The sequence below is a fragment of the Mobula birostris genome, chromosome 16 (genome assembly GCF_030028105.1).
Source record: "Mobula birostris isolate sMobBir1 chromosome 16, sMobBir1.hap1, whole genome shotgun sequence".
Taxonomy (NCBI): domain Eukaryota; kingdom Metazoa; phylum Chordata; class Chondrichthyes; order Myliobatiformes; family Myliobatidae; genus Mobula; species Mobula birostris.
The window spans coordinates 20,249,952-20,274,862 of NC_092385.1; the positions used below are offsets into that span (position 1 = coordinate 20,249,952).

The following is a 24,911-nucleotide window of genomic DNA, read 5'->3' on the forward strand; positions in this document are numbered from 1 at the left end:
GGGATCTTCAAGTTAATTAATTAACGTTTGAAAACATATAGGTCTGCAAGTTGGTATTTACCTTCACGCGGAAACGGAGGAGAGCGAGGCGGATGCAGTGGCTCATACAGACAGGGGGAAGGAACCAGACTTTGGGTGGTGGGGTGCCTTTGTTCTGGACGTGGCTGATGATCTGCTGGGCTGTCTGCCTGTCGTTGATCTGCTTCTTCACCCACTCGTGGAGGCGGGGCTTCTCCAGCGCGCCGTTGAAGTAAACCACCAGCTCGATGTTGCCGCTGAAGCAGGCCTTGGAGAGGGAGGCCAGGTAACTCAGCATGTGGTTCCACTGCCCGCCGCTCACCCAGTCGTTGTAGAAGCCGCCGTAGAGGCGGTGTAGGCAGTTCTCGGCATCGACCAGCAGGCGGAGCGGGGTCTGCGGAGGCCGGTTGCGGCCTCCACCCACCAGGCTCCCCCGGGCCAGCTTCTGCAGCTCCACCGGCACCACGGCGCTGGCGCAGTGCTTCTCGATGTACTCCTGGAACCCCTGCACCCCCATGGTCTTCGCTCCCTCAAAGCACACGCCACCCGCCGCAGCAGAGAGAGCCCGAAAAAGAGCGGTGGGCGAATGCGGAGACCGAACGCCTCGCGGGCCCCAGGGCCGGTGTCCGAGTTGAGCCGGGGGGATCTCGATCGGATTTTACCGCACTTTGCCAGACGGTAAGAGTGACCGTGCCGATCGCCGCCATGTGCTGTTACGGCGCCATGTCTGTCAGAGCGGCCGCGCAGGCGTACTCGTCCCGCTACCTTGACGTCAGCGCTAACTCTGCCGGAGGTCACGTTCAGGGTTGGCTGTCAATCAAGCTGCTGGTGAGTGCAGGCTGCCTGTATCCGTGTTCGCATCTCTTCAACTTTCCCACTTGCAACTTGTGGGTGGATGGGGACATCAGAGGGCACTAATTTCATGTTTTTTTTAAATTTCTTGCACGCTGGCGTTCTTGTTTCCGCTTTAGTTTCTGTTCAAAGCGCAGTCCTGAAATCTCAAACTACTTTTAATGAATCCATATTATTCATCAAAAATTATCGCTGCCTTTTACGTTGGTTTTCCTGGCTACACTTATGGTGTCTTAATTTTGCTCTCTCAAGTTAATTAAGACTTTTATGAAGGGTCTTGGCCCAAAATGTCGTCTGTTTATTCCCATCCGTAGATGCCGCCTGACCTGCTGAGCTCCTCCAGCACATCGTGTGTATTGCTCTAGATTTCCAGCATTTGCAGTACCTCATGTCTTTGAAGATGATCTGCTTTTGACAAGGTCCGTATATTATCATGTGTAAAAGGTCTTTTGCTCCTTCCCAAGTATCACTTTTATCAGTTTTATAGTTAAGTTTATTGTCATTTATGTATGTACATCTATATACCCATAGAAATGAGACAATGTGAAGGTAAGGATAAAATCTACAGATAAATTGCGCATAAATAAAAAACTAGTGTATAAATATTGTAAGACATGGAAAAGGTTAACCAGTGACACACTGAATGTAATGCAGCAGGGAGTTCAGAAGCATAATGGCCAAATGGGAGAAACTGTTTCCCATCCTGATTTTCTTGTTTTTTTTTTGTGCATTGGGAGTCTCCTGGCTGATGGTAGAAAGTAAGAGGATGCTGGTGGATGGATGGGAACCTTAATAATATTAAAGGCCCTGCATAGCACTTGTGATAAATGTCCCTGATATTTGGTCGGGAGACCCCTGTGATCCTCCCAGCTGCTTTCAGTCCGCTGAAGGGACATCTAGCCTGCTTGGCTGCTGCCATACCAGATGGAGCTGCAACTTGTCAGGAAGCTCTTAATGGTGCTCCTGTAAAATGCAGATAAAATGGTTGGGGGAGAGTGGGGAGAGAGCCTTGTATTTTCTTGGGAAGGCTGTACCTTTTGTTTACGGAGGTGATATTAAAGGGCCAAGTGAGGACATCTCTGGTGTGAACCAGGAACGCGGTGCACTGGTATATGATGGTATACACCTGATATACCGTCTGGGTAGTCTCCAGCCCCTTGGCATGAATATTGAATTCTCTAACTTCTGGTAACTCCCTCCCCTCCTGCCCATCCCAGTTTCACTCTGCCCCCTCCTCCAGCTGCCTATCACCTCCCTCATGGTTCTGCCTCCTACTACTACCCATTGTGCTTTCCCCATTCCTTGTGCTTTCCCCTATTCCTCCTTCATCTTTTCTGCCTATCACCACCCTGCCTCCCCTCCCCCACCCCCTTATCTTTCCCCTTACTGGTTTTTCACCTGGAACCTACCAGCCTTCTCCTTCCCACCCTTCCCCCCCCCCCACCTTCATTATAGGGTCCCTGCCCCTTCCCTCTTCAGTCCTGACGAAGGGTTCTGGCCTGAAACATTGACTGTCTGTTTTCACGGATGCTGCCCAACATGCTAAGCTCCTCCAGCGTGTTGTGCATGTTGCTCTGACCCCAGCATCTGCAGAGTATTTTGTGTTTATAGCTTGGGGCACTTAACTCTCTTTGGAGGAGCCATGTAATTGAATTGAGTGATCTTTGTTGTCATTATACATGGGTACACTGAAACTGTTTGGCTTCCTCTCAGGCAATTAAATAAAGCGGTAGATAAAAAGACTGTAATAGAAAAACAGTATTAATAGATAAATAGCAGAAAATAAGCTGCAGCAGCACCAGAATATCACAGTAGTGCACAAAGTGGGGTTAGTGCAAGTATTTGAGTCCCTGTGTGTGCTCAGTTCCAGTCATTGTTCTGTGGGAGTGGTGTGATGGAGGCCACATCTCTGGGATAGAATCTGTTCCTCAGTCTATTTGTTCTGGTTTTTAGTGTCCTGAAGCTCTTGCTGGATGGCAGCGGGTCAAACAGGGAGTGGCCGGGGTGTGTGGTGTCTCTGGTTATGCTGATTGCTTTCCTCCTGAGTCTGCTGGAGTAGATGGTGTCCAGTCCTGGGAGCTCCATCCTGACAATTCGCTGGGCCGCCTTCACCAGCGATGCAGGTCTTGTCGCGCAGCTGGCATACCACATTGCGGCGCTATTGGTCAGGATGGTTTCAACTGTGCTTCTGTAGAAGTTAAGCAGAAGCTTTTGTGGGAGTTTGGCCTGTTTCAGCTTTCTGAGGAAGAAGAGGTTGTTGGTTTGTCTGCACCTTCCTGAAGTCCACAATGATTTCCTTAGCCGCCTTCATTTTAGGCTTGGGTTGTTCTTGTCATAACAATTTGCCAGCCTCCACTTCCTCACTGTACTCCATCTTGTCATTGTTCTTGATAAGTCGACCACAGTTGCGTCATCCGCAAACTTGATGATGCGGTTTGAACTGGATCCTCTGATGTAGTCATGTGTCAGCAGTGGGCTGAGCACACAGCTTTGGAGCGCCAGTGTTCAGCATAATGGACGAGAGATGTTGCTGTCCACATGGACTGACTGTGACCTCGCTGTTAAGTCCAGTATCCAGCTGCAGAGGGAGGTGTTGAGACCCAATGAGGCCAGTTTTCCCATGAGTTTCTGAGGTATGACTGTGTTAAATAGTGCACTTAAGTCTAAACAGCATAGGAGACCTCATTTTCCAGGTGGGACAGGACAGATTCGAGGGCAGAGGCTATTGCATCATTAGTGGATCAATTTGAGTGTTAAGTGAATTGGAAAGGGTCTAGTGTAGCCGGGAGTAAGGCTTTAATGTGCTCCATGATCAGCCACTTAAAGCATTTCATAATGGTTAATGTTAGTGCCACCAGATGAGTCAATTAGGCAGGTTACTGTCACCTTCTTTGGGACTGAAATGGTGGTTGGAGCCCTTGAAAACTGAGGGGATAATTGACTGTTCCAGAGAGATGTTAAATATATCCTATCAGCACCTTAGTTAACTGGGCTGCGCAGTCTTTCAAAATCTGACCTGGTATATTATCAGGCCCTGCAGCTTTGCTTATGATCAGAATTCAATACTCCAAGCATAGCTTAATGAATCTCACCATCAAACCTGCTGATGGTGGGGTGGGGTGGGGGGGAGTGGAGATTGCCATTGCAGTGTGGACTGACCTCTACCTCCCTGAGGTAATCGGCAGGTTTCAGACATCTCCCTTGAGCAGGATCTCATTAAGGAACATCAGGCCATTGACACCCACACCATGATCAACCGAATCTCCGGAGATTTCCCATCCACTGCCGCCAACCTTGTATATCCGGTACCCTGCGCTGGTCATTTTTATTTCTAGCCCAAGACCAACAAACCTAACAGGACCAGTGGATCCATTGTTTCTGCCTGCTCCTACCCATGGAACTCTTGTCCGCATACCTCCACTCCATTTAATTCCCCTTGGTTCAGCTGCTTGCCTACATTCTTGCCACTTCACATGTGCTTCATTACCTCAAAATCATTTGGTTTCATGGCCTAGATCACTTTATCTTCATTATGGATGTCCAGTCCCTATACACTTCCTTACAGCATCAGGAAGGCCTTAAGCTTTTTTTTTTGTGAGCAACAGACCTAACCAGTTCCCTGCCACCACTACCCTCCTTCATTTGGCAGAACTGGTTCTTGCCCTCAAGGTTTCCCTTTCAGTCCCCTTCACTTTCTCCAAACCCAAGGTATAGCCATGGGCCCTAGCTGTACCTACCCTTTTTTCAGCTGCATTGAACAATTAGTGTTCCAAGCTGACACTCATCGTGTTCCCCAACTCCTTTGTTACATCGATGACTACATTGGAGCTACTTCCTGTACTCCTGGGCTTGACAATTTCATCAATTTTGCCTCCCACTTCCACCCTACCCCCAAATTTACTTGGTACATCTCTGACACCTCTCCCCTTTCTCCATCTGTCTCCATCACTAGAGACAATCTACTGACATCTTTGATAAACCTACTGACTCTCTCGGCTATCTTATACTTGACAATATCATTTCCCACACTGTCATTTGTAAAAATGCTATCCGTCTTGCAGTTTCTCCATCTCCACCATGTCTAATAATCGGATGAGGCTTGCATTATAAAACATCCAGAATGTCCTTACTCTTTTCAAGAACATTGTTTCCATTCCACCACAATCAAAACTGCCCTCACCTGCATCTCCTCCATTTCCTGCACATCTGCACTCACACCAAACTCCTGCCATTGAGAGAGGGTTAACCTTGTCCTTGCAGACCACCCCCCCCCCCCACAACAAGCCTCCATAACCAGCACATTATTGTTCCCATAATTTCTGCTATCTCCAATGTGATCCCACTACCAAGCACACATTTTCCTTCTCCCACTGCCTCCCTTCGGCTTTCCACAGGGATCATTCTGTGTCTCCCTTGTCCACTCATCCCTTTCCACTGATCTTCCTCCTAGCATTTATCTCCTGAAAACATAACAAGTTACACCTGTCTCTACACCACCTCCCTCACCACCATTCAAGGCCCCAAACAGTCCTCCTAAGTCAGGTGACACTTCACCTAAGAGTTTGTTGGAGTTGTCCATTAAATCTAGTGAGGCCTCCTCTACATTGAGACCAGCGGCAGATTGGGGGATCGCTTTGTTAAAGAAACTTCTGCTCTGTCTGCAGCAAAAGGCAAGATCTCCTGGTGGATACCCATTTCAATTCTATTTCCTATTGTGGCATGACTGTCAATGGCCCCCTCTGCAGCCACAATGAGTCCAAACTCAGATTAGAGTAGCAACATCACCCTCGTTTTCCATTCCCCATTCTGGTTTCCCTCTCTCCCTTTCTTATTGGCTGTCCATCTCATTCCAGCTCCCCACTACTTGCCCTTTCTTCCATGGTCCACTGTTCTCTCCTATTAGATTAATTCTTCATCCCCTTACCCCTTCCACCTAACACCTCCCAGCTTAATCACCCCCACCCCCTCATCCACCCAACTTCTCCTTACCTGGCCATGCCTATCAGCTGCCGGTAGTACTCCTTTCCATATTTTCTTATTCTGGCTTCTGTCCCCTCTCTGTCCAGTTCTAATGAAGGGTCTCTGCCAAAAGCATTGACTGTTTGTACCCTTCCATTGATGCTGCCGGATTTGCTGAGTTCCACCAGCATCGTCTGTTGATCACAGTTTAACCAAAATTTGGTAGCATAACTACCCTGCTAGAAGTAGATTATGATACTTCTCACAAACAAGAGAAAATCTGCAGATGCTGGAAATCCAAGCAACACACACAAAATGCTGGAGGATCTCAGCAGGGCAGGCAGCATCTATGGAAAATACTACAGTCAACATTTCGGACCCTAAGATATAGGAACAGAAGTAGGCCCTTTGGCCATTCAATCATGGGCTGATCCAATTCTTCTGGTAATCTCCACGCCCCTACCTTCTCCCCATACCCTTTGATGCCCTGGCTAATCAAGAACCTATCTATCTCTGATTTAAATGTACCTAATGACTTAGCTTCCATAGCCGCTCGTGGCAACAAATTCCATAGATTTACCATCCTCTGACTAAAGTAATTTCACCGCATCTCTGTTCTAAATGGACGCCCTTCAATCCTGAAATCTTGCCCTCTTGTCCTAGACTCCGCTACCATGGGAAATAACTTTCCCATATCTAATTTGTTCAGGCCTTTTAACATTTGGAATGTTCCTGAGATTCCCCCTCATTCTCCTGAACTCCAGGGAATTCAGCCCAAAAGTTGCCAGATGTTCCTCATACGGTAACCCTCTCATTCCTGGAATCATTCTCATGAATCTTCTCTGAACCCTCTCCAATGTCAGTATATCCTTTTTAAAAATAAGGAGACCAAAACTGTACACAATACTCCAAGTGTAGTCTCAGAGTGCCTTATTGAGCCTCAACATCACAACCCTGCTCTTGTCTTCTATACCTCTAGAAATGAATGCCAACATTGCATTCTCCTTCACCACCGATGCAATCTGGAGGTTTACTTCTAGGGTATCCTGCACAAGGACTCCCAAGTCCTTTTGCATCTCTGCATTTTGAATTCTCCCCATCTAAATAATAGTTTGCCCGTTTATTTCTTCCACCAAAGTGCCTGTCCATACACTTTCCAACATCGTATTTCATTTGCCACTTCTTTGCCCATTCTCCCAAACTATCTAAAGTTTCTCTGCAGGCTCTGTGTTTCCTCAGTACTACCCACTCCTCCACCTATCTTTGTATCATCGGCAAATTTAGCCACAAATCCATTAATCCCATAGTCGGAGTCATTGACATGCATTGTAAAAATCAGTGGTCCCAACACTGACCACTGTGGAAATCCAGGGGTAACTGGCAGCCAGCCAGCATGGGGTCCCTTTATTCCCACTTCGTTGCTGCTGATCGGCCACTGCTTCTCCCATGCTAGTAACTCCCCTGTAATTCCATGGGCTCTTATCTTGCTAAACAGCCTCATGTGTGGCACCTTGTCAAAGGCCTTCTGAAAATCCAAGTACACCACATCCACTGCATCTCCTCTGTCTACCCTGCTTGTAATTTCCTCAAAAAAATTGCAGTAGGTTGATCGGGCAGCATTTTCCTTTCAGGAAACCATGCTGGCTTTGGCCTATCTTGTCATGTGCCTCCAGGTATTCGGTAATCTCATCCCTGACAATCGATTCCAACAACTGATGTTAGGCTAACAGGTCTATAGTTTCCTTTCTCTGCCTCCCATCCTTCTTAAATAGCGGAGTAACATGTGCAATTTTCCAGTCATCCAGTACAATGCCAGAATCCATCAATTCTTGAAAGATCATTTTTAATGCATCCTCAATCTCTCTAGCTACTTCCTTCAGAACCTGGGGTGCATTCCATCAGGTCCAGATTTATCCACCCTCAGAGGATTGTTTCCTGAGCACCACCTTAGTTGTAATTTTCACTGCACATACTTCACTTCCCTGACACTCTTGATTGACCCCCTAGGTAATTTCTAAGGTAAGGACCTGTCCGGCACAGCTTTGTGGGTCGAAGGGCCTGTATTGTGCTGTAGGTTTACTGGTTTGCTGTCTGGTATACTGCAGATGTCTTCCACTGTGAAGACTGATGGAAAATACGCATTCAGTTCCTCTGCCATCTCTGCATGTCTCATTACAATATCTCCAGCATCATTTTCTATTGGTCCTATATCTACCCTCAACTCTTTTACCCTTTATATACTTAATAAAGCTTTTAGTATCTTTGATATTAGTTGCCAACTGCCTTTCATAATTCATCTTTTCCTTCCTAATGACCTTAGACAATAGGTGCAGGAGTAGGCCATTTGGCCCTTTGAGCCAGCACCACCATTCACTGTGATTATGGCTGATCATCCACAATCAGTACCCTGTTTCTGCCTTCTCCCCATATCCTTTGACTCTACTATGATTAAGAGCTCTATCTAACTCTTTCTTGAAAGCATCCAGAGAATTGGCCTCCACTGCCTTCTGAGGCAGAGCATTCCACAGATCCACAACTCTCTGGTGAAAAAGTTTTTCCACAACTCCATTCTAAATGGCCTACCCCTTATTCTCAAATTGTGACCTTAGTTTCCTTCTGTGAGTTCTGTTGAGACCCTTCAGTTGAAAATTCATGGAACTTGCTTTAATGTGATCCTCATTCCAGTAATCACTTGTCCATGTTGATGCTTGTTATGCATTATACGACTGACTTCCTGATATCACTTTGTATGCCCTCTGACCTGCCTTTGTTCCACTAATCATCTTAGATAATTTTCTTACCAAGTACTGCACAATAAATTTTATTTGATGAGATATTACATGCTAACGTTCACTTCATGAAGATTCTTTATCCTCTTCCATCCCACCAACGTCAGTCATGAATCTTCCTCCATAACTTCCACTAACTTCAACTTGCTGCCACCAGCAAGTAATATAAAATGCAAGTCACAGGAGATGATGCTTATGTGTAATAGACGAGAGTAACTATTGGTCTGTACAGGTTGAGGCTGGGGAATTAATAAGAGATTGTAATTGTTCTGGATTAGTTTAGATGGTGAAAGACTGGACAGCAAAAATCCCAAAAAGTGAGTAAATTAATTCTTTGAGATGCTATAGGGATAGGGTGTGAATTAAAACAAAACTGCACCAGAGAAACGAATGGGGTAAGTGCCAACAAATCTCCTGGATCTAATGCGCTGCAAGACCTGAAGAGAAGAGGTTGCCCATAGATTGGATGCATTGGTTGTCATCTACTGAAGCTCTGGAAAACTTCCCAGTGAAGCACCTGTTCAGTTGAATTTACTATTAAGCATGGTGTCCACTAAGTGAAACCCTTCACATTAAAGAAAACTAATGAAGATTGGTGACTGCTTTGCAGAACATCTCCCTTCAGTCCACAAGGCTGAGCCTAAATGTAATCTCAATTTTCCACTTGTACTCTGACCTTTGGCCCCCTACGCTACTTCATTAAAGTTCAAGGAAGAACATCTCATCTTCCAGCTGGTTATGTTATACCCAGCAGGGTTCAATTAAAATTAACAACTTCAGGTACACTATTTTTCCTGTCAGTGTGATAACTGAGCAGTTCTAAAGAAGGGCCATCAGCTTGTAATGTTCTTCCATGGGGGCTGTCTGGTCTGTTTTGAAAACAGCAGTCTATGTATTTTAGTGGGATTAAAATTTGCAGCAAGCTTTGGTGATGGTGGTTCTTAAATTTAAATGTATATCTTGATCTGGTATTATGACTGATATGGAAAGGATGGTCCTGCAGCAAAGAAAGGGAAATGATACTTTGTAGAAAAATCTGTCAACTAGTTGAAGGAAAGAACTCGAAAGAAATTGAGGACTGCAAGTAAAATGATCAAGTTGAATTGACTGAACACTCTTCCTCTCCCCACAGATGCCAAGTTCTGAGAGTTTCCTGAAGTGTTTTTACTTCACATTTTCAATGTATACTTTTACGTTAAGTTTTCAGCACTTATGATGTCTAATGTCCAAGGTGTGGATACAACCACCAGCAAAAGGGAAAGAAATCAGTTTAGATGTTGGATCAAATGACATTTTTGATATCTTTGCTTACAAAAGGCTAAAGGGTTCAGTATGTGTAGATCGAAGGGGAGTAAAAAGATTTTATTGATGGATTTTTTTTTTTTTAAATGAACAAATTCATGGAACTGAAAGCACTTTTTTGGTGATACTCATTCTAGTAATCACTTGTCCATGTAGAATTCTCTGGAAAATGCACTCATTGGAGTCAAAAATACTATTTTTAAAAGAGTTGGTGGTTATGCAGATAAGACAAAAGCCTGTGTTCTAGAACAAAACAAAAATGCAAGTAGCTTCTGGTTACTGAGTGGTGTTTCTCTTCTGCCATCGTATTGCATGATGTGCTCAAGCTGTATTGTACCGTCACAGTACATATTTGTTATGCCTGGATTCCACATCAAACAACTACTTGTGAAATGGGAAATACCAAGAGACTTGCAGATGCTGGAATCTAGCACAAAAAATTAAGTGTGCATAGCTGATACTTTGGGTCATGACCCTACAACTTTTTGCCTCCACAGATGCTACTTCAGCTACTAAGTTCCTCTAGTATTCCTTTTCTTTTTTTGCTTTGTATCATAGCTAATTTAGTTATTCATAATTTATAGACAGTGAATAATGCTTGTATGTAGAAGTTGTACTTTCCTTTGGATGGTGGAAACATGCCATGTATCTGGAACCTGCATAGGAAACTAAAAGATATACATACCAGCAGTTTGGATCAAGAAGCAATACAAACTGTTCCCCTCCTATTCATTAGGAGCAGTAAAGTAGTAGAACTAGTCAACCAAGTATCAACTGTGCACTTTTTGATTTGAATGCTACAATGATTCAGCCTCCTAACTACTCCTACTCAATATCAGGCAGAGATGGTTGCATACCATACTAGATCCAGTTGAAGGTCAGTCACGTATTATGCATGCATCAACAACATTGGCAGATTTGTTTAGGTATCAAGTTAAATGCTTCAATAGATTTTTTTTTTTTGTTCTGCAGTCAGCTTATAGCAGTATTGATTTCCAACGGATTGTGCAATCCATTAAAAAGACTGTAATTGTAATCTACCAATATAATCCCAGACTCTATTCTTCCTCATATCAGTAGGTCATGTATCGCTCATGATTAACATATACACGTATTTAACTATTCATAGAAATAAATGAATCCATTTTAACTAACATGAGTTTTTAATATGTAGTTACCTCCTGACTGAAGAGGTATCAATTTTGTGAAACAGCACTAAAGAGCTACAAATGTATAAAAGTATTGATGGGATTGCAATGAGGATTTAAATAGCATAAATTTCTAAAGTTTAAGAAATCTGTCCATAAGACATGAATACACTTTAAAATTTTATTCAGATTATTAAACTGGATTGCAGTATTTCAAATAATACATACTGAAATTGTAATGTTATTTTATATTAGTAGACATTTGTTTACCTGTCAGAAGGCTGTAACCATCTTTCACTTTTTTTTGTCAAGCATTTGCAGCAGATGCTGACAGCTCCACTGCAAAACCCAACCAGGATGGGTCCCATTGTACAATTGAGGGAAATCGCAGAAAGGAGAATAGATGAATTGTTTTAATAATTTAGTATTGCTTTAGGACCATGTAAGAGCATTGGGATTAATGCCCAAAAATAAGAATGTTTAAGGCTTTAGATCCATCCTCCACTCTTTGTCCTCACTCAAGAACTGGTTCAAGTTTGCTATCTAGTTTATGCTCATAGGTTACTGTCTAAATTTTCCCCAGTGTACTCAATATTTCAAAATTGAATGAGAGCATTTAAATCAAGCAAATTATTGTGAAACAAGTCAGATATTAATAAATATTTAATTGTAGCTAAACAAATAAGCATATGATTAAGGAAGCAATTAGTGTTGTATATTAACTTTGAAATCAGAAACTTGCTCTGAATCAGAATTACACCTCACTTTCATCCAGGGTTGCATTTTTAAAATATCATTTGCTTCTGAAAAGAACTGAAGTGACCTGTTTCAGATCAATGGAGCAAAATTTGTCTCCAATACTGTGCATTTAGTTCTTGCATTCTGATTCAAGTATTGATTTCTCACTCTACCAACCAAATTTTCCCCCACCAGCAAAGTCAGTAATAACAATACAGTAAGGGGAAAGGAACCATTTACAGTATTTCTCTCTAATCAGTGGCATTAAGGGACTGATGTGTGCACATAAGAACAGGTACAAAGGAAGAGAATTGGAATGGATTAATTCAACATTAAATCTGGTGTAGAAAGAACCATTAAACTGTATGGGCGGGGGGGGGATAAACTTTTATTTAAAAAAAACAATAGCCATTTTGAAACTTTCAGAATTTTTGCTACCTGAAGAAAATGATTAAAATTTTAAATCTCACTTTCTGGGCAACAAGGTCCAGTAGCAATCATTAACAATCACATTGCTGAAAGAATCCATGATGGAGCATATAATAACCAGTTAATGATAATTGGAAAAAATCCTTATGAAAATTTACACTGGCATCACCAACATAGTGTTCCTGTGCTAAGTCTGAAACTCTTCTCACTACCCCTTACTTTGCACCTAATATATAGATAATATCCAAGACAATTCAAACCTCCTCAGCCTTGTTCACAATTCATTCAGATCACTGTTTATCTCAATTCTATTCACTCACCTTTGATTCAGATCCTTTAATATCCTTGACTCTAAGCTTGAGTTTGTTCCTAATTTCAACTATCTAGCCCAGTGCTGAGGAGCGTTCATCTTTAACATCTCAAAAACAATTGTTCCTGAATATCAGTCCTAATACTTTAATTTTAGTCATACAATTGTATCTATTTGTCTTCAATTCCATTGGGATGTTTCTTCTCTGTATCCAATAGAATCATTTTGAATCTTTGACTGTCTCAACTTGGAAATACTATTAAACCTTTAGTATATGCATAGTTCTACAAGGTACTGGGCTGTGCCAGACTTAATTCTAGAAGATGAAGCTGGGCAAGTGGATGAGAACTTTGGTGATAGTGACCATTACTTGGTAGGTTTCAAAGTAGTTGTAGAAAAGAATAAAGATAGTCTATCTAGACTGTATCTGAATTGGGTAAAAGTGATTTTAATATAATTCAATTTTTTTTTTAAACTGCCAAAGGAAGACTAAACAACTACAAATTTAGTTGGGAGTGAGTCTTTTGGAAGTGAAAGAGTGAGAGTTCAAGTCAGTGACCCCAAAAGGATGTATGAATGACAGGAAGTTCAGGGAACCCTGTATGGCAAGGGATACCAAGGGTTTGAAAACAAGAGCATATAGTAAGTATAAAGCACTCCAAATAGAGTCTTAGTCATAGAAAAGTACAGCAAAGAAATGGCCCCTTTCGATCTAGTCTGTGCTGAACCACTTAAACTGCCCAGTCCCATAGCCCTCCATGCCCCTCCCATTCAGGTACCTATCCAAGCTTCTCTTAAACATTGAAATTGAGCTTGCACACAGCACTTGAGCACTGGTAGCTTGTTCCACGCTCTTATGCCACACAGAGTGAAGACATTTCTTCATGTTCCCCTTCAACATTTCACCTTTTACCCTTAACCCATGACCTCTAGTTGTAGTCCCACCTGACCTTAGTAGAAAAAGTCTGCTTTCATTAACCCTATCTGTATTCCTGATTAATTTTGTGTAGCTCTTATCAAGTCTTTCCTCAATCTTTGTTCCAAAGAATAGTCCTAACCTATTCAATCTTTCCAGGTATCTCAGGTCCTCCCATCCCAGCAACATCCTTGTATGTTGTAAATTTTCTCTGTACTCTTCCTGTAGGTCGGTGACCAAAACTGCACACAATACTCCAAACTAGGCCTCACCAACATCTCTATAGCTTTAACATAACATCCCATCTCCTGGACTCAAACTTTTTTTATGAAGGCCAAAGTGCGAAAAGCTTTCTTTATGACCCTATCTATGTGTGCATCACTTTCAATGAATTGGGGACCTGTATTCCCAGATCCCTTTGTTCTACTGCGCCCAGTCCCCTACTGCTCACCATGTAAGACCCTGGTCACTCTACCAAAGTGCAGCGCCTCACACTTGTCTGTATCAATGTCCACCTGCCACATTTTGCCCATTCTCCTCCCCCCCCCCCCCCCAGCTTGTGCAGATCCTGCTGCAAGCTCTGCCTGCCTTCCTCGCTGTTCGCTATACCCAGAATCTGTCGTCTGCAAATTTTCTGATCGATTTAACCACCTTATCATCCGGATCATTGACATACTGCTGATATCCACCATGCTGCCTTCATCAACTTTCCTGGTAACTTCCTTAAAACTCGGTATTGGTTAGACATGACCTACCACACACAAAGCTATGCTGACTATCCCTAATCAGTCAGTCTATCCAAATACTCAAATATCCAGTCCCCTGGAATACTTTACAATAACTTTCCCACAACTGAATTCGGGCTCGCCAGCCTATAATTTCCTGGTTTCTGCTTGGAGCCTTTCTAAAAAGTGGAACACCATTAGCTATCCTCCAATTCTGATACTTTGCCTGTTGCCAAGAATGATTTTGTATATCTTTAATGAAGGCCCCTGCAATTTCTGCACTTGCCTCCAACAGGGTCTGAGAGAACACTGCCAGGCCCTGGGGATTTATCCACTCTAATTTGCTTCAAGACAGCAAACACATCCTCCTCTAATCTGTAGAGGGTCCATGACCTCACTGCTGCTTTGCCTCAATCTATAGATTGTGTCCGTCTCCTGAGTGAATACAGATGCAAAAAAAATCTAAGATTTCCCCAATCTATTTTAGCTCCACACATGGATTACCATTGTGATCTTCTGAAGGACCAATTTTGTCATTTGCAATTTTTCTGCTCTTAATATATCTGTGGAATCCTTAGAATTCTGCTTTATCTTGTCTTCCAGGGCAATCTCATGCCTTTTTTTAACTTTCCTGATATCTTAAGTATGCTCTTGCATTTCTTGTACTCAATAAGCACATTCGCTGCTACCTTCCTGAACCTGCTATGCACCTTTTTTATTATTCTCTTAACCAGGGCATCAATATCTCTTGAAAACCAAGGTTCTCTAAACCTGTTGTCTTTATCTTTTATTCTGACAGGCATATGCAAGCCTTGTACACTCAATTTCACTTTTGAAGGCCTCCCACTTGCCAAGTACGCCTCTGCCAGAAAACAGCCTGTCCCAATCTAGATGTCGGATCCTTTCTGCTACCACCAAAATAGCCTTTCTCCAATTTACTTTGAAACTAATGGCATTATGAGCAATAAATGCAAAATATTCCTCTACACAAACTTGTCAGATGCCCTTTCTCATTCCTTAATAGCAGATCATACTCTCTAGCACATTCTCATTGGGACTTCTATATACAGATTAAGGAAACTTTCCTGAACATATTTGACAAACTATCCCACTATTCCTTTTACAGTATGGGAATCCTAGTCGATATGGAAAGTTTAACATCACCACCTATAACAACCTTGTTCCTTGCAACAGTGTGCAATATCTCTACAAATTTGTTCCTCTAAATCAGTGGTCCCCAACCACTGGGCCGTGAGGAAACAATGTGATTTGGCGATATGAAACAATATTCCCTGTCATGCACTGTTGAAATTGAACCCCCCCCCCCCCCCCCCCAGTCAGCAATAATATTGTCAATATTAAACTGGTCTGCGGTGCAAAAAAGGGTGGGAACCCCTGCTCTAAATCCTTGACTGTTGGACGGTCTATAACATAGACCCATTAATGTAGTCATACCTTTCTTATTCCACCTATAAAGCCTTATTATTCTGTCCAAGCTGAACATTGCTGTGACATTTTTCCTGACTAGTAACGCCACCCCTCCTCCTTTAATTCCTCCCGCTTTGTTGCGTCTAAAAGAATGGAAAGCTGAAATATTAAGCTAGCAGTCCTGCCCACTCCTGCAACCAAGTCTCACTAATGGCTATACTATCATAATTCCATGCGTTGATCCATGCCCCGAGCTCACCTGCCTTTGTACTACTTGCATTGAAATATATGCAGCTCAGGACATTAGTTGCACCATGCTCAACCTTTTGATTCTTGCCTTTGAGGTCTACATCTGTTTCCACAACTTCACTATCTGTTTTGACACTCTGGTTCCCATTCCCTTGCAACTTAGTTTATGGTTGGGCTGGTTCTTTATTAAGAAATTGACTTTGATATACTTAAAGATTCTTGAATGTTGCCTTTATTAGCTGGAGCACATTATAAAAGTGGAGGTGTTTGTACAATTTTACAAAACACTAGTTGGTTACAGCTACAATATTATATGCAGTTCTGGTCAATGCACAAAGGTCTAATGTTATTGCACTGAAGAGTGTGCAGATGAGATATACCAGGAATTACTTGGAACAGAGTTGAGATGCCATGGGTGGATTTCTCTTCCTCAGAACCAAGTCTAATTTGATAAAGGTATACAAAATTATTAAAGATGCAGATAGAAAAAATCTACCACATGACAGGGGTTTCAAAGTCCAGAGGACACAGTTTTTAGATGAGGAATGGGGGGGGGGGGGGGTGGAATGCCCAGATATTGGAACGCTGCTTTATAAAATGGGCAGGTATTTGCACAATATCTAAGTATCTGAATAATTGCTCAAAATACCATGGCAATGGAGCAATTGCCAACAAATTGGATTAGTGTAGGTAAGACTCAATAATTGGTATAGATTGAAGGGTCTGTTGAGTATGACTCTAATCCTTTGTGGTTTGTTTTTATGATGTATTACTCTAGCAAGTTTGTGCCATATCTATACTTCAAGATCGATCTTTCCTGAGGTTTGGTGCCTGCAGCGCTTCAGACCGAAGCACAACTTCTCTTGATCCCAGCTGCTGAGATAATGGCAAACTTTCCTTTAATCTTTGTTTTGTATCTATTGCATAAGTTTTGTTAGTTTGGAACTGGTCAGATCACTTGTAATTTAGTAAGATTTTGCTGCCTGCAGTCTTACTTAACATTCTTATCATGCATTAGCAAAAACATTCACTTGGCTAACCCTAAGTTTTCATAAATGCATTCTGGATACAATTACTTTTTGATTCATCAAATTACACTCAGATCTGACTGTTTTCAAATCTCATTTGTACAAAACTTTTCTATGCTTGGGAAAAGGTCTTTTTCCAATTTTGGAATGTCCATTGATTTTGTAAAGTTGTAAAATCTTTAAAACCTTTCCCATAATTTTTTTTTCAGATTTTATGAGCTCAGACTGATTTAGCTTGTTTTTAAGTTAAAGGCATTAAGTGTCAAATTGTTATTTTCCTGCTTAAATGTAAGTGACCTGAGCTTCTCCCAGTCAAACCTACTTCACATTTAATTATCAGTTAAAATTCACTATTTCACATATCACCTAGCTAATTGAGTTGTTGTTCCTCAATATAGCATTTCTTGTATTTTGATTAAAATTAACTATAAATCTGCTAGTCTACTTAAATAAAAATCTTTCAATAAAATTATTTTTCCCTGAAAATGCTGATTTCTTTTGTGCATTCAATCCATATTTCTCCAATATCAGGAAACAACTCCCAACAGAGGCCTATATTCATCACTGTTGCCTATTGTAGTGTTTCTATTGCACATTCATCTTTAATTTTTTTCTTTCTGCTGCCATCATAATGAATGGGATCTTCTACTGACTGGAAAACTGGAGGCTATGTAGCTTTCTCACCAACAAGAGAAAATCTGCAGATGCTGGAAACAAACTGTATTCTTTCGAGATACTGCCTGGCCTGCTGACTTCCTCAAGCGTTTGTGTGTTGCTATCTATTCTTGGATTGCCTGCAACAGTATAACCAAGGGTCAAAGGTAGGTAAAGAAGCAGTGGGGAGTAAGGATGCTCTTGGATAATACAAAATGCCATTGGACTTGAATTCTGAACTCCAGAATGCCCTGAACTGTAACTGGAAAGAAATGTCACCACTTGAAATATCAAGCCCAAAATATGTTGGGGGAAAACAAAAGTAATCCCATTGAGATGGACAATAAAGTTGGTGTTGAAATGGTGGTTGACTATATCAAAGGGCTATGGTTGTTTGAATTGTACATCTCAGCCAGAAGATCTGACTTTGGTCAGGATTATTTCAGTCTGATGGCTGGAATGGAGATTTAAGGAGAGCAACAATCTGCTGGAGGATCTCAGCCCCTGCTGCAGTAACCCCTTCCAATCTAAATTATTTTCACAGGACATCTACAACACTCAGCCTTTTGCCTTTGTATTATATCTATACAAGAGAAAGGCAGTTACTGCTCATTTTGTTAGATCCTCTTTTACATTCAGATTCTTAGAGCTCTATGCTACATTTTAAATGACCTTCATTTCAGACCCCAAGTATTTGCTGTGTTTTTAAAAAGATATCATACTGTATTCCTTTAAATTTGCTGTTTTTGTCCTTCTGTTGGGAACAGTTTTACACTAGTCTTCCTATAGACTTTGACTTACCAGATTTTTTTGTATTCTCTGTTCAGTGAACTCCTGATTCACTAGTCTATTTACATAACTGAAATTGCTCATGCATGGAATTATTTTAACAATTCCCTCCTTATGCCCTTTAGCAATGAAAATGAAGTGTAACACTAGGTACTAATTTATGATGTATCCTGGAAAATGTGAATCACTTTCCCCATCTTGGAAACCATTTCTCAGCATATGCAGCTCAACAACAAGACTCACCACTGCCTCCACCATTTGGCAACTTAAATGTTCAGGGACCAACCCTAGTCCAATGTTCATGGTTTACCAAGTAGCAATAGTCCCCATCCTACAGCCTGCTGGAGACATAGGCAACACAAAACAAGTGCACTAGCAATGCAAAATCTTCCAAGTTTAGTGACAGGATAGTTAAACCAGTACTAGTGCTCTTTCCAAATACCATCAGCCAGGCTCCTATCATGGTTAGGCCACACTATCCACCTGTTTAACAGCAGATTCCCAAATGAACACTGTCACAGCAAGTAACATCCTCATAGTCTAGTCACTTTTTATTGTTACTTCGACCATAATTGCTGGTACAGTACACAGTAAAAATGAGATGTTTTTCAGGACCATGGTGCTACATGAACAATACGAAAACTACACTGAACTACGTAAAACACAAAACTACACTAGACTACAGACCTACCCAGGACTGCATAAGGTGCACAAAACAGTGGAAGCATTACAATAAATAATAAACAAGACAATGAGTGCAGTAGGTTGGTGTCAGTTGAGGCTCTGGGTATTAAGGAGTCTGATGGCTTGGGGGAAGAAACTGTTACATAGGCTGGTTGTGAGAGCCCGAATGCTTCGGTGCCTTTTGCCAGATGGGGGGGGGGGGGGGTGGAGAAGAGTTTGTAAGAGGGGTACGGGGGGTCCTTCATAATGTTGTTTGATTTATGGATACAGCATGTGGTGTAAATGTCTAATGGCGGGAAGAAATGGTGCAATTTCCAAACCAGGCAGTGATGCAGCTGCTCAGCATGCTCTCAATACAACCTCTGTAGAATATGGCGGGGGTGGGAGAGGGACTTTTCTCAGCCGTCGCAGCAAGTACAGACGCTGCTGGGCTTTCTTTGCTATGGAGCTGGTGTTGAGGGACCAGGTGAGATTCTCCACCAGCTGAATAGCAAGAAATTTGCTCTTAATGATCTTTGAGGAGTCATCGTCGATGTTCAGCGGAGAGTGGTCGCTCAGTATCTTCCTGCAGTTAACAACCATCTCTTTTGGTTTGTTCACATTCAGAGACAAGTTGTTGGCTCTGCCCCAGTCCATTAGTCGCTGCACCTCCTCTCTGTATGCTGACTTATCATTCCTGCTGATGAGACCCACCACAGTCATGTCATTGGCGAACTTGATGATGTGGTTTGAGCTGTGTGTTGCAGCATAGTTGTGGGTCAGCAGAGTGAACAGCAGTGGACTGAGCACACAGCCCCGGGCGGGCCCCGTGCTCAGTGTGATGGTGTTGGAGATGCTGCTTACAATCCGGACTGACTGAGGTCTCCCAGTCAGGAAGTCTAGAATCCAGTTGCAGAAGGTGTTGTTCAGACCCAGCAGTTTCAGCTTTCTAATCAGGTGCTGAGGAATGATTGTGTTGAATGCTGAACTGAAGTCTATGAACAGCATTCGAATGTACATGTCTTTTTTATCCAGGTGGCGGGTGATGGCAATGGCATCGTCTGTTGAACGGTTGGGACGGTATGCGAACTGCAGGGGGTCCAGTGATGGAGGCAACAGGGTCTTGACGTGCCTCATGACCAGTCTCTCAAAACACTTCATGATGATGGATGCGAGTGCGACGGGACGGTAGTCATTGAGGCAGGACACTGAAGACTTCTTCGGCACGGGGACGATGGTGGCGGCCTTGAAGCACGTAGGAACGATAATGATGGGGCTGCTCAGGCAGATGATGATGTCAATGAGAATCTCTGCTAGCTGGTCTGTACATCCTCTAAGCACTCTGCCAGGAATATCTGAGATGGAGAAGATACATCCAAGAAGGCAATGAACAACTCAAATCTCAAGAAGAACCAATAGACTGCACATAAACAGAAAAAGGGGCATACTACATTCAAAGCACCTGTACACTGTCAAACATTATCTGCCTCAAATGTAATTCAATATAGGTTTCCTCAAATACTCAGAATCCACCAAATCATTCTCAGCTCTGAGGAGTTGCTGTAATTATATTAGCGGTTAAGTTTGCCAATTAATTAGATTAAAAAGAACTAGAATGGAGAACTATCATTGCTTTCTATATCTGCAATAAATTTGAATAATTAACTTCTCAAGTCGACAGTTTGGCTCTATGGACAGTGGTTGCACATTCTGAAAGTTTGAACGAAGTTCATTTCTGATACAAGTATGATTACCAACACTGATACAGACATTATTCCCATTTTTGTACATTCTTGAAAAGAAATCTGTTTGGCTCAAATAATAGTATATCAACACACATCAAAAATTTGGAGATTTATATATGATGCCCAGAGTACAGAAATGGGGTCTTCAAGGCCATTGCCTCCTTGCTGACATTATTATGCATTTACACTGGTCCCACTTGCTGGCACTTAGACTTACCCAAATTATTCTTATGTATAGTCATTGTGCCTAATACCATCACCTCCTCTGGTAGCATCCTTCAAATATTAATCAGTTTGTATAACAAACATACCTCTCAGATCCCCTTAAATTCCTTCCTTACTGTAAATCTATACCAAGGTATTCAAGATAAAAAATTTTTGACTATCTACACCCATCAATTATTTATACTCAGAATCAGAGATTGATGAGCACAGAAAGCAGGCCAGACTTGCCCATGTTGACCATGGCACCAACCAGCCTAATTCTTCTTCAGGTCATTCTTCAGTTTCTGTCACTGCAGGAAAAGCAAACCCTGCCTATCCAAATTGTCTCCGTAGCTAAAGTCCTCCAATTCATGCAACCTCTTGGTAAATATCCTTTGTATGCTCTCCAGTGCAATTACACCCTCCTGATGGTACAGTGACTGGAATTGCACACAATACTCCAAGTACAACCTAACCAGTGTTTTGTATTTTTTAAATCTACAACACCCCAATTCTTAGACCATGCCTCAATCTATGTAGGTAAGTATGTCCCATGTCTTCCAAGTCATCCTATCAAGGAACTTTGCATTAGTCTTAGTACCCTACCTTTTTATTCTATTTGACCTTCCAAAATGCATCTCCTTGCACTTTGTCAGGATTAAATGCCATCTGCCAATGCTCCACTCAACATAGATTATTGAATTTATTTGGTTTGAATGAGGTGAAACATGATGTTCTTAGATGTTGCACCTTCCCAATTACACATTAAACTGAGACCTTATCAGGGTGTTCAGATGCTTGAAGAGATTGATTGTGAGCATCTGCTTCGGGTCTTGAAAAATTAAGAGACTAAAGGGATATACAAATTTATTCTAATTGTAGGAGAGGCAAGCGAGTAATAGTTCTGATGCAGGGTCTCAGCGCAAAACGTCAACCATCTTTTCACCTGCATAAAGGCTGCTCAGCTAACAGTTCCTCCAGCGGCTTACTATTTTTTGTTGGTTCTCATTCTATTTGCTGTTGTAGAATCTTGCTCTGTACAAATTTATTATGTTTACCGCAAAATAATGTTGATTAATTCAATTTTTGTAAAGTGGTCCAGAGTGTTAGCTTATTGAAACTTATTTTCTTTTAAAAGATGCAAACTAACATTGTCCATATTCTTTTGAAGTCATAAATAATTGGGTACAAAAAGTGTAGAAAGTGCAATTTTTGAAATTGCTGTTTCTCATAAAATACTCTGGTTTAAGAATTTAAAATCACAAAGAAAAGTTGTAAACATGAATTCACTAATCTGGTAATTTGTTAATTAGAATTAGAAAAATAACTCTTAAAACAGATAGCAACACACATCAAAGTTGCTGGTGAATGCATCAGGCCAGGCAGCATCTCTAGGAAGAGGTACAGTCGACGTTTCGGGCCGAGACCCTTCATCAGGACTGGCCTGGCCTGCTGTGTTCACCAGCAACTTTGATGTGTGTTGCTTGAATTTCCAGCATCTGCAGAATTCCTCATGTTTACGACCTTAAAACAGATGGTCTGTTAATTTAGAATTGATTCAGTTAAAGTTCAGGGAAGGAAACACTTCATCAATGTAAATGTTGTCTTCATTCATATGCTATTGAACAGACTTATGCCATTTAGGGATATTGGAAGTTTAAAATAGGCCCTCATTTCATGACAAAGTATAAGATTAAAATAAATGAAAATAATAAGCTTCAGCTACCATTGTCCACATATTGAAAATTAAATTTGTTTTCTTTAGTAAAACACAAAAACTTACAATTGCATATAGAAAGTCAAGCACAAAATATGTTTTATTTATATCCTTACAGTTACAATCTGTGATTTGAGTGCCACTGACCATGTCAGTAAAACAAAGAAAAGCTATTTAACAAGCAGAGCAATCCAATTGTTCTTAGTGCAAGCATTAGATGTCTGATTCAGTTATATTTTCCATTTTTGTTCATGAAACATAGACACAAATAAATGCAAGATACAAATAACAGAGAACAGAAATCTCTTACTACAGGAAATATTTTGCCAAGGCAGAAAACTCTGCACAATGTTCTATAAAATTCCAATTCTAACCGAATTGATGGAATATTAAGGGTATAAACCAAAGAAAAATAATTTAGATAATCGGAAGTACAGTTACAATACAATTCTTCACAGCTTGGCAGCACAAGTCATTTCTGCCTTTCAGCAGGTACCTATAAAATATTGCAGGAAAGAATTAAGAGGAGTAGACCTTCAAAACTGAATTTGTAAAGTATTGCATCTGCCTTGCTTACTCCCGTGTGTTCCACTCGATATTTATCATTCTTCATAAGGTTTAACAAAACAACAGTATGATTTGTTCCCTTTGCCAAAAATACATTATGCTAAAAGAAAAAGCAACCTACATGCGGAGTAAGGTACAATTTAACTAAACAAACTGATAAAAGTCATTCTGTGCCATCTCTGAAGTACATTCCCTCCAGTTGAATCTGTTCATGGTTAAGTGTCGGTAAATGAAAATTGCTTATTTCTTGAAAATTAAAAGAAAATATGGAAGACCAGACAGACTGAGTCATGTTAATACTGTTGGTAAATCTGCAATTTAAACTAAGTTCAGTGCTGCTCTAAACCACAACATGGGTGAACATATGTGCAGATACTTAAGCATAGCATTTAAAGGTTTTTATTTTTTTGTCCTAAATAAATTTAGAATCAATTGTTTTGTTATCCTACAGTAGCAGTAGATTGAACAGCAGCTAAATCATTTTTTTATGCATGTGATATTAAGCCCCTGGAAAAGGCAGACAATTCTAGCAGCATTTAGTTACTTCCATGTGGCAAAGACAGTAAAGCAACAAATAAATACTCATTGTTCATGTGCAGATAGCTAAGTTACCCAATAGACATCTTGTAAACCATCTAGCCTTTCATAACTAAACTATGTCCAGCAGACCACAGTAGAAACTTAAAAAACCCTTCTAAACATTTCTTTCCAGTGAAAACTGAAAAGCATAATTCAAGGCACTGTACTCCTGCAGGGTTATTAAATATATCTCAATATCCATTCAAGTAATGTAACTTATTTTAGTGTTAAATATACAAAGCAAAATATAAAGTGTCTGAATTGCAAGACAAATGCAACTATCACCCAAGAACTATCAAGCTTTCAGCAACTTTGTGAAAATATTTCACAGTGATTGCTCAATGCAGTGTATGGCTATGTGCACTAGCAAGCCCACTCTGGCTGCCAATAGTATTCAGCTACCATCTTATATTTAATTTTATCTGTATAAAGAAAGCAGTTAAATAAAATGGTTCTCAAAAATTGTTTCCCCTCGCCCTTATCATCAGATTCTTCATAACAAAGCTAAGTAGTCCTCATGTTGGACCCAGATGGGTTTATAATAGGTTTCTGGAGTGGTACTGGAAACATCTGTAAGCCACCTTTGCTGAGAGCTGGAAATGAAGATATTCCTTGAGTATTTAGCATCCCAGGCTGCGATGCTGAACTTGAGAGACCTTGCCATTGTACACCATACAGTGGTGTTGGGATCATTCCACCATACTGACAAAGAGGCAGCATGTAAGTAGGTACTGTACCAGGAATAGGAGTGGCTGAAATTCCTGGTGGTATTGTTGACTTCCCTAGGGCTAAAGTAGCTGATGCTGGACATGTCATCGGAGCAGAAATTTTCCTCATCCTCCCTGGTGCAGCTATTCCCTAAAATGAAAAGTTTTAGAAATGTGATTGACAAACTGGTATTACAAAACAATTCCAGAGATTTAGAACAAAAAGTGCAGGCGTAAAAAACATTTCCAATACACAATTCGACAAACATTAGGGCAAAATAAAATTAGTCGACTTGTTTATTTCCAACAGATCAAATGTAATATAACTTCAAGTCTACTGCTAGGAAGTACTATCATGAGAGGAAGTGATTTCATTTATCATGAAAAGTGTGCCC

The 24,911-nt window shown here is 41.3% G+C and overlaps 2 protein-coding genes and 1 long non-coding RNA gene across 9 annotated transcripts in view; 1 reads left to right on the forward strand and 2 right to left on the reverse strand.

The window, feature by feature from the left end:
* Nucleotides 1–784, reverse strand: part of LOC140211027 (constitutive coactivator of PPAR-gamma-like protein 1 homolog) — a 141,637-nt gene extending 140,853 nt beyond the window's left edge. For 3 of the 6 annotated variants that reach the window (XR_011889372.1, XM_072280386.1, XM_072280385.1), the window contains exon 1: nucleotides 62–784. Coding sequence is in view for 5 of the 6 variants with exons in the window: in XM_072280386.1 (XP_072136487.1) it covers nucleotides 62–535 (474 nt within the window). In the remaining variant the exon portion in view is untranslated. The remainder of the gene's footprint in view (nucleotides 1–61) is intronic. The other 3 variants (XM_072280384.1, XM_072280383.1, XM_072280382.1) reach the window with 1 other exon arrangement.
* Nucleotides 68–22,125, forward strand: LOC140211029 (uncharacterized). Of its 2 annotated transcripts, none has more exons than XR_011889373.1 (4): nucleotides 68–846; nucleotides 1,185–1,289; nucleotides 16,642–17,712; nucleotides 20,033–22,125. It is a non-coding gene; the product is annotated as an uncharacterized lncRNA (long non-coding RNA). The 2 variants fall into 2 exon arrangements; XR_011889374.1 differs by having other exon boundaries at nucleotides 17,558–17,712.
* Nucleotides 22,126–22,752: 627 nt separating this feature from the next.
* The window catches only part of wnk2 (WNK lysine deficient protein kinase 2), a 162,372-nt gene continuing 160,213 nt past the window's right edge, over nucleotides 22,753–24,911 (reverse strand). Inside the window, exon 27 of the mRNA XM_072280381.1 lies at nucleotides 22,753–24,667. Within this exon, the coding sequence (XP_072136482.1) occupies nucleotides 24,314–24,667 (354 nt within the window). The 3' untranslated portion in view covers nucleotides 22,753–24,313. The remainder of the gene's footprint in view (nucleotides 24,668–24,911) is intronic.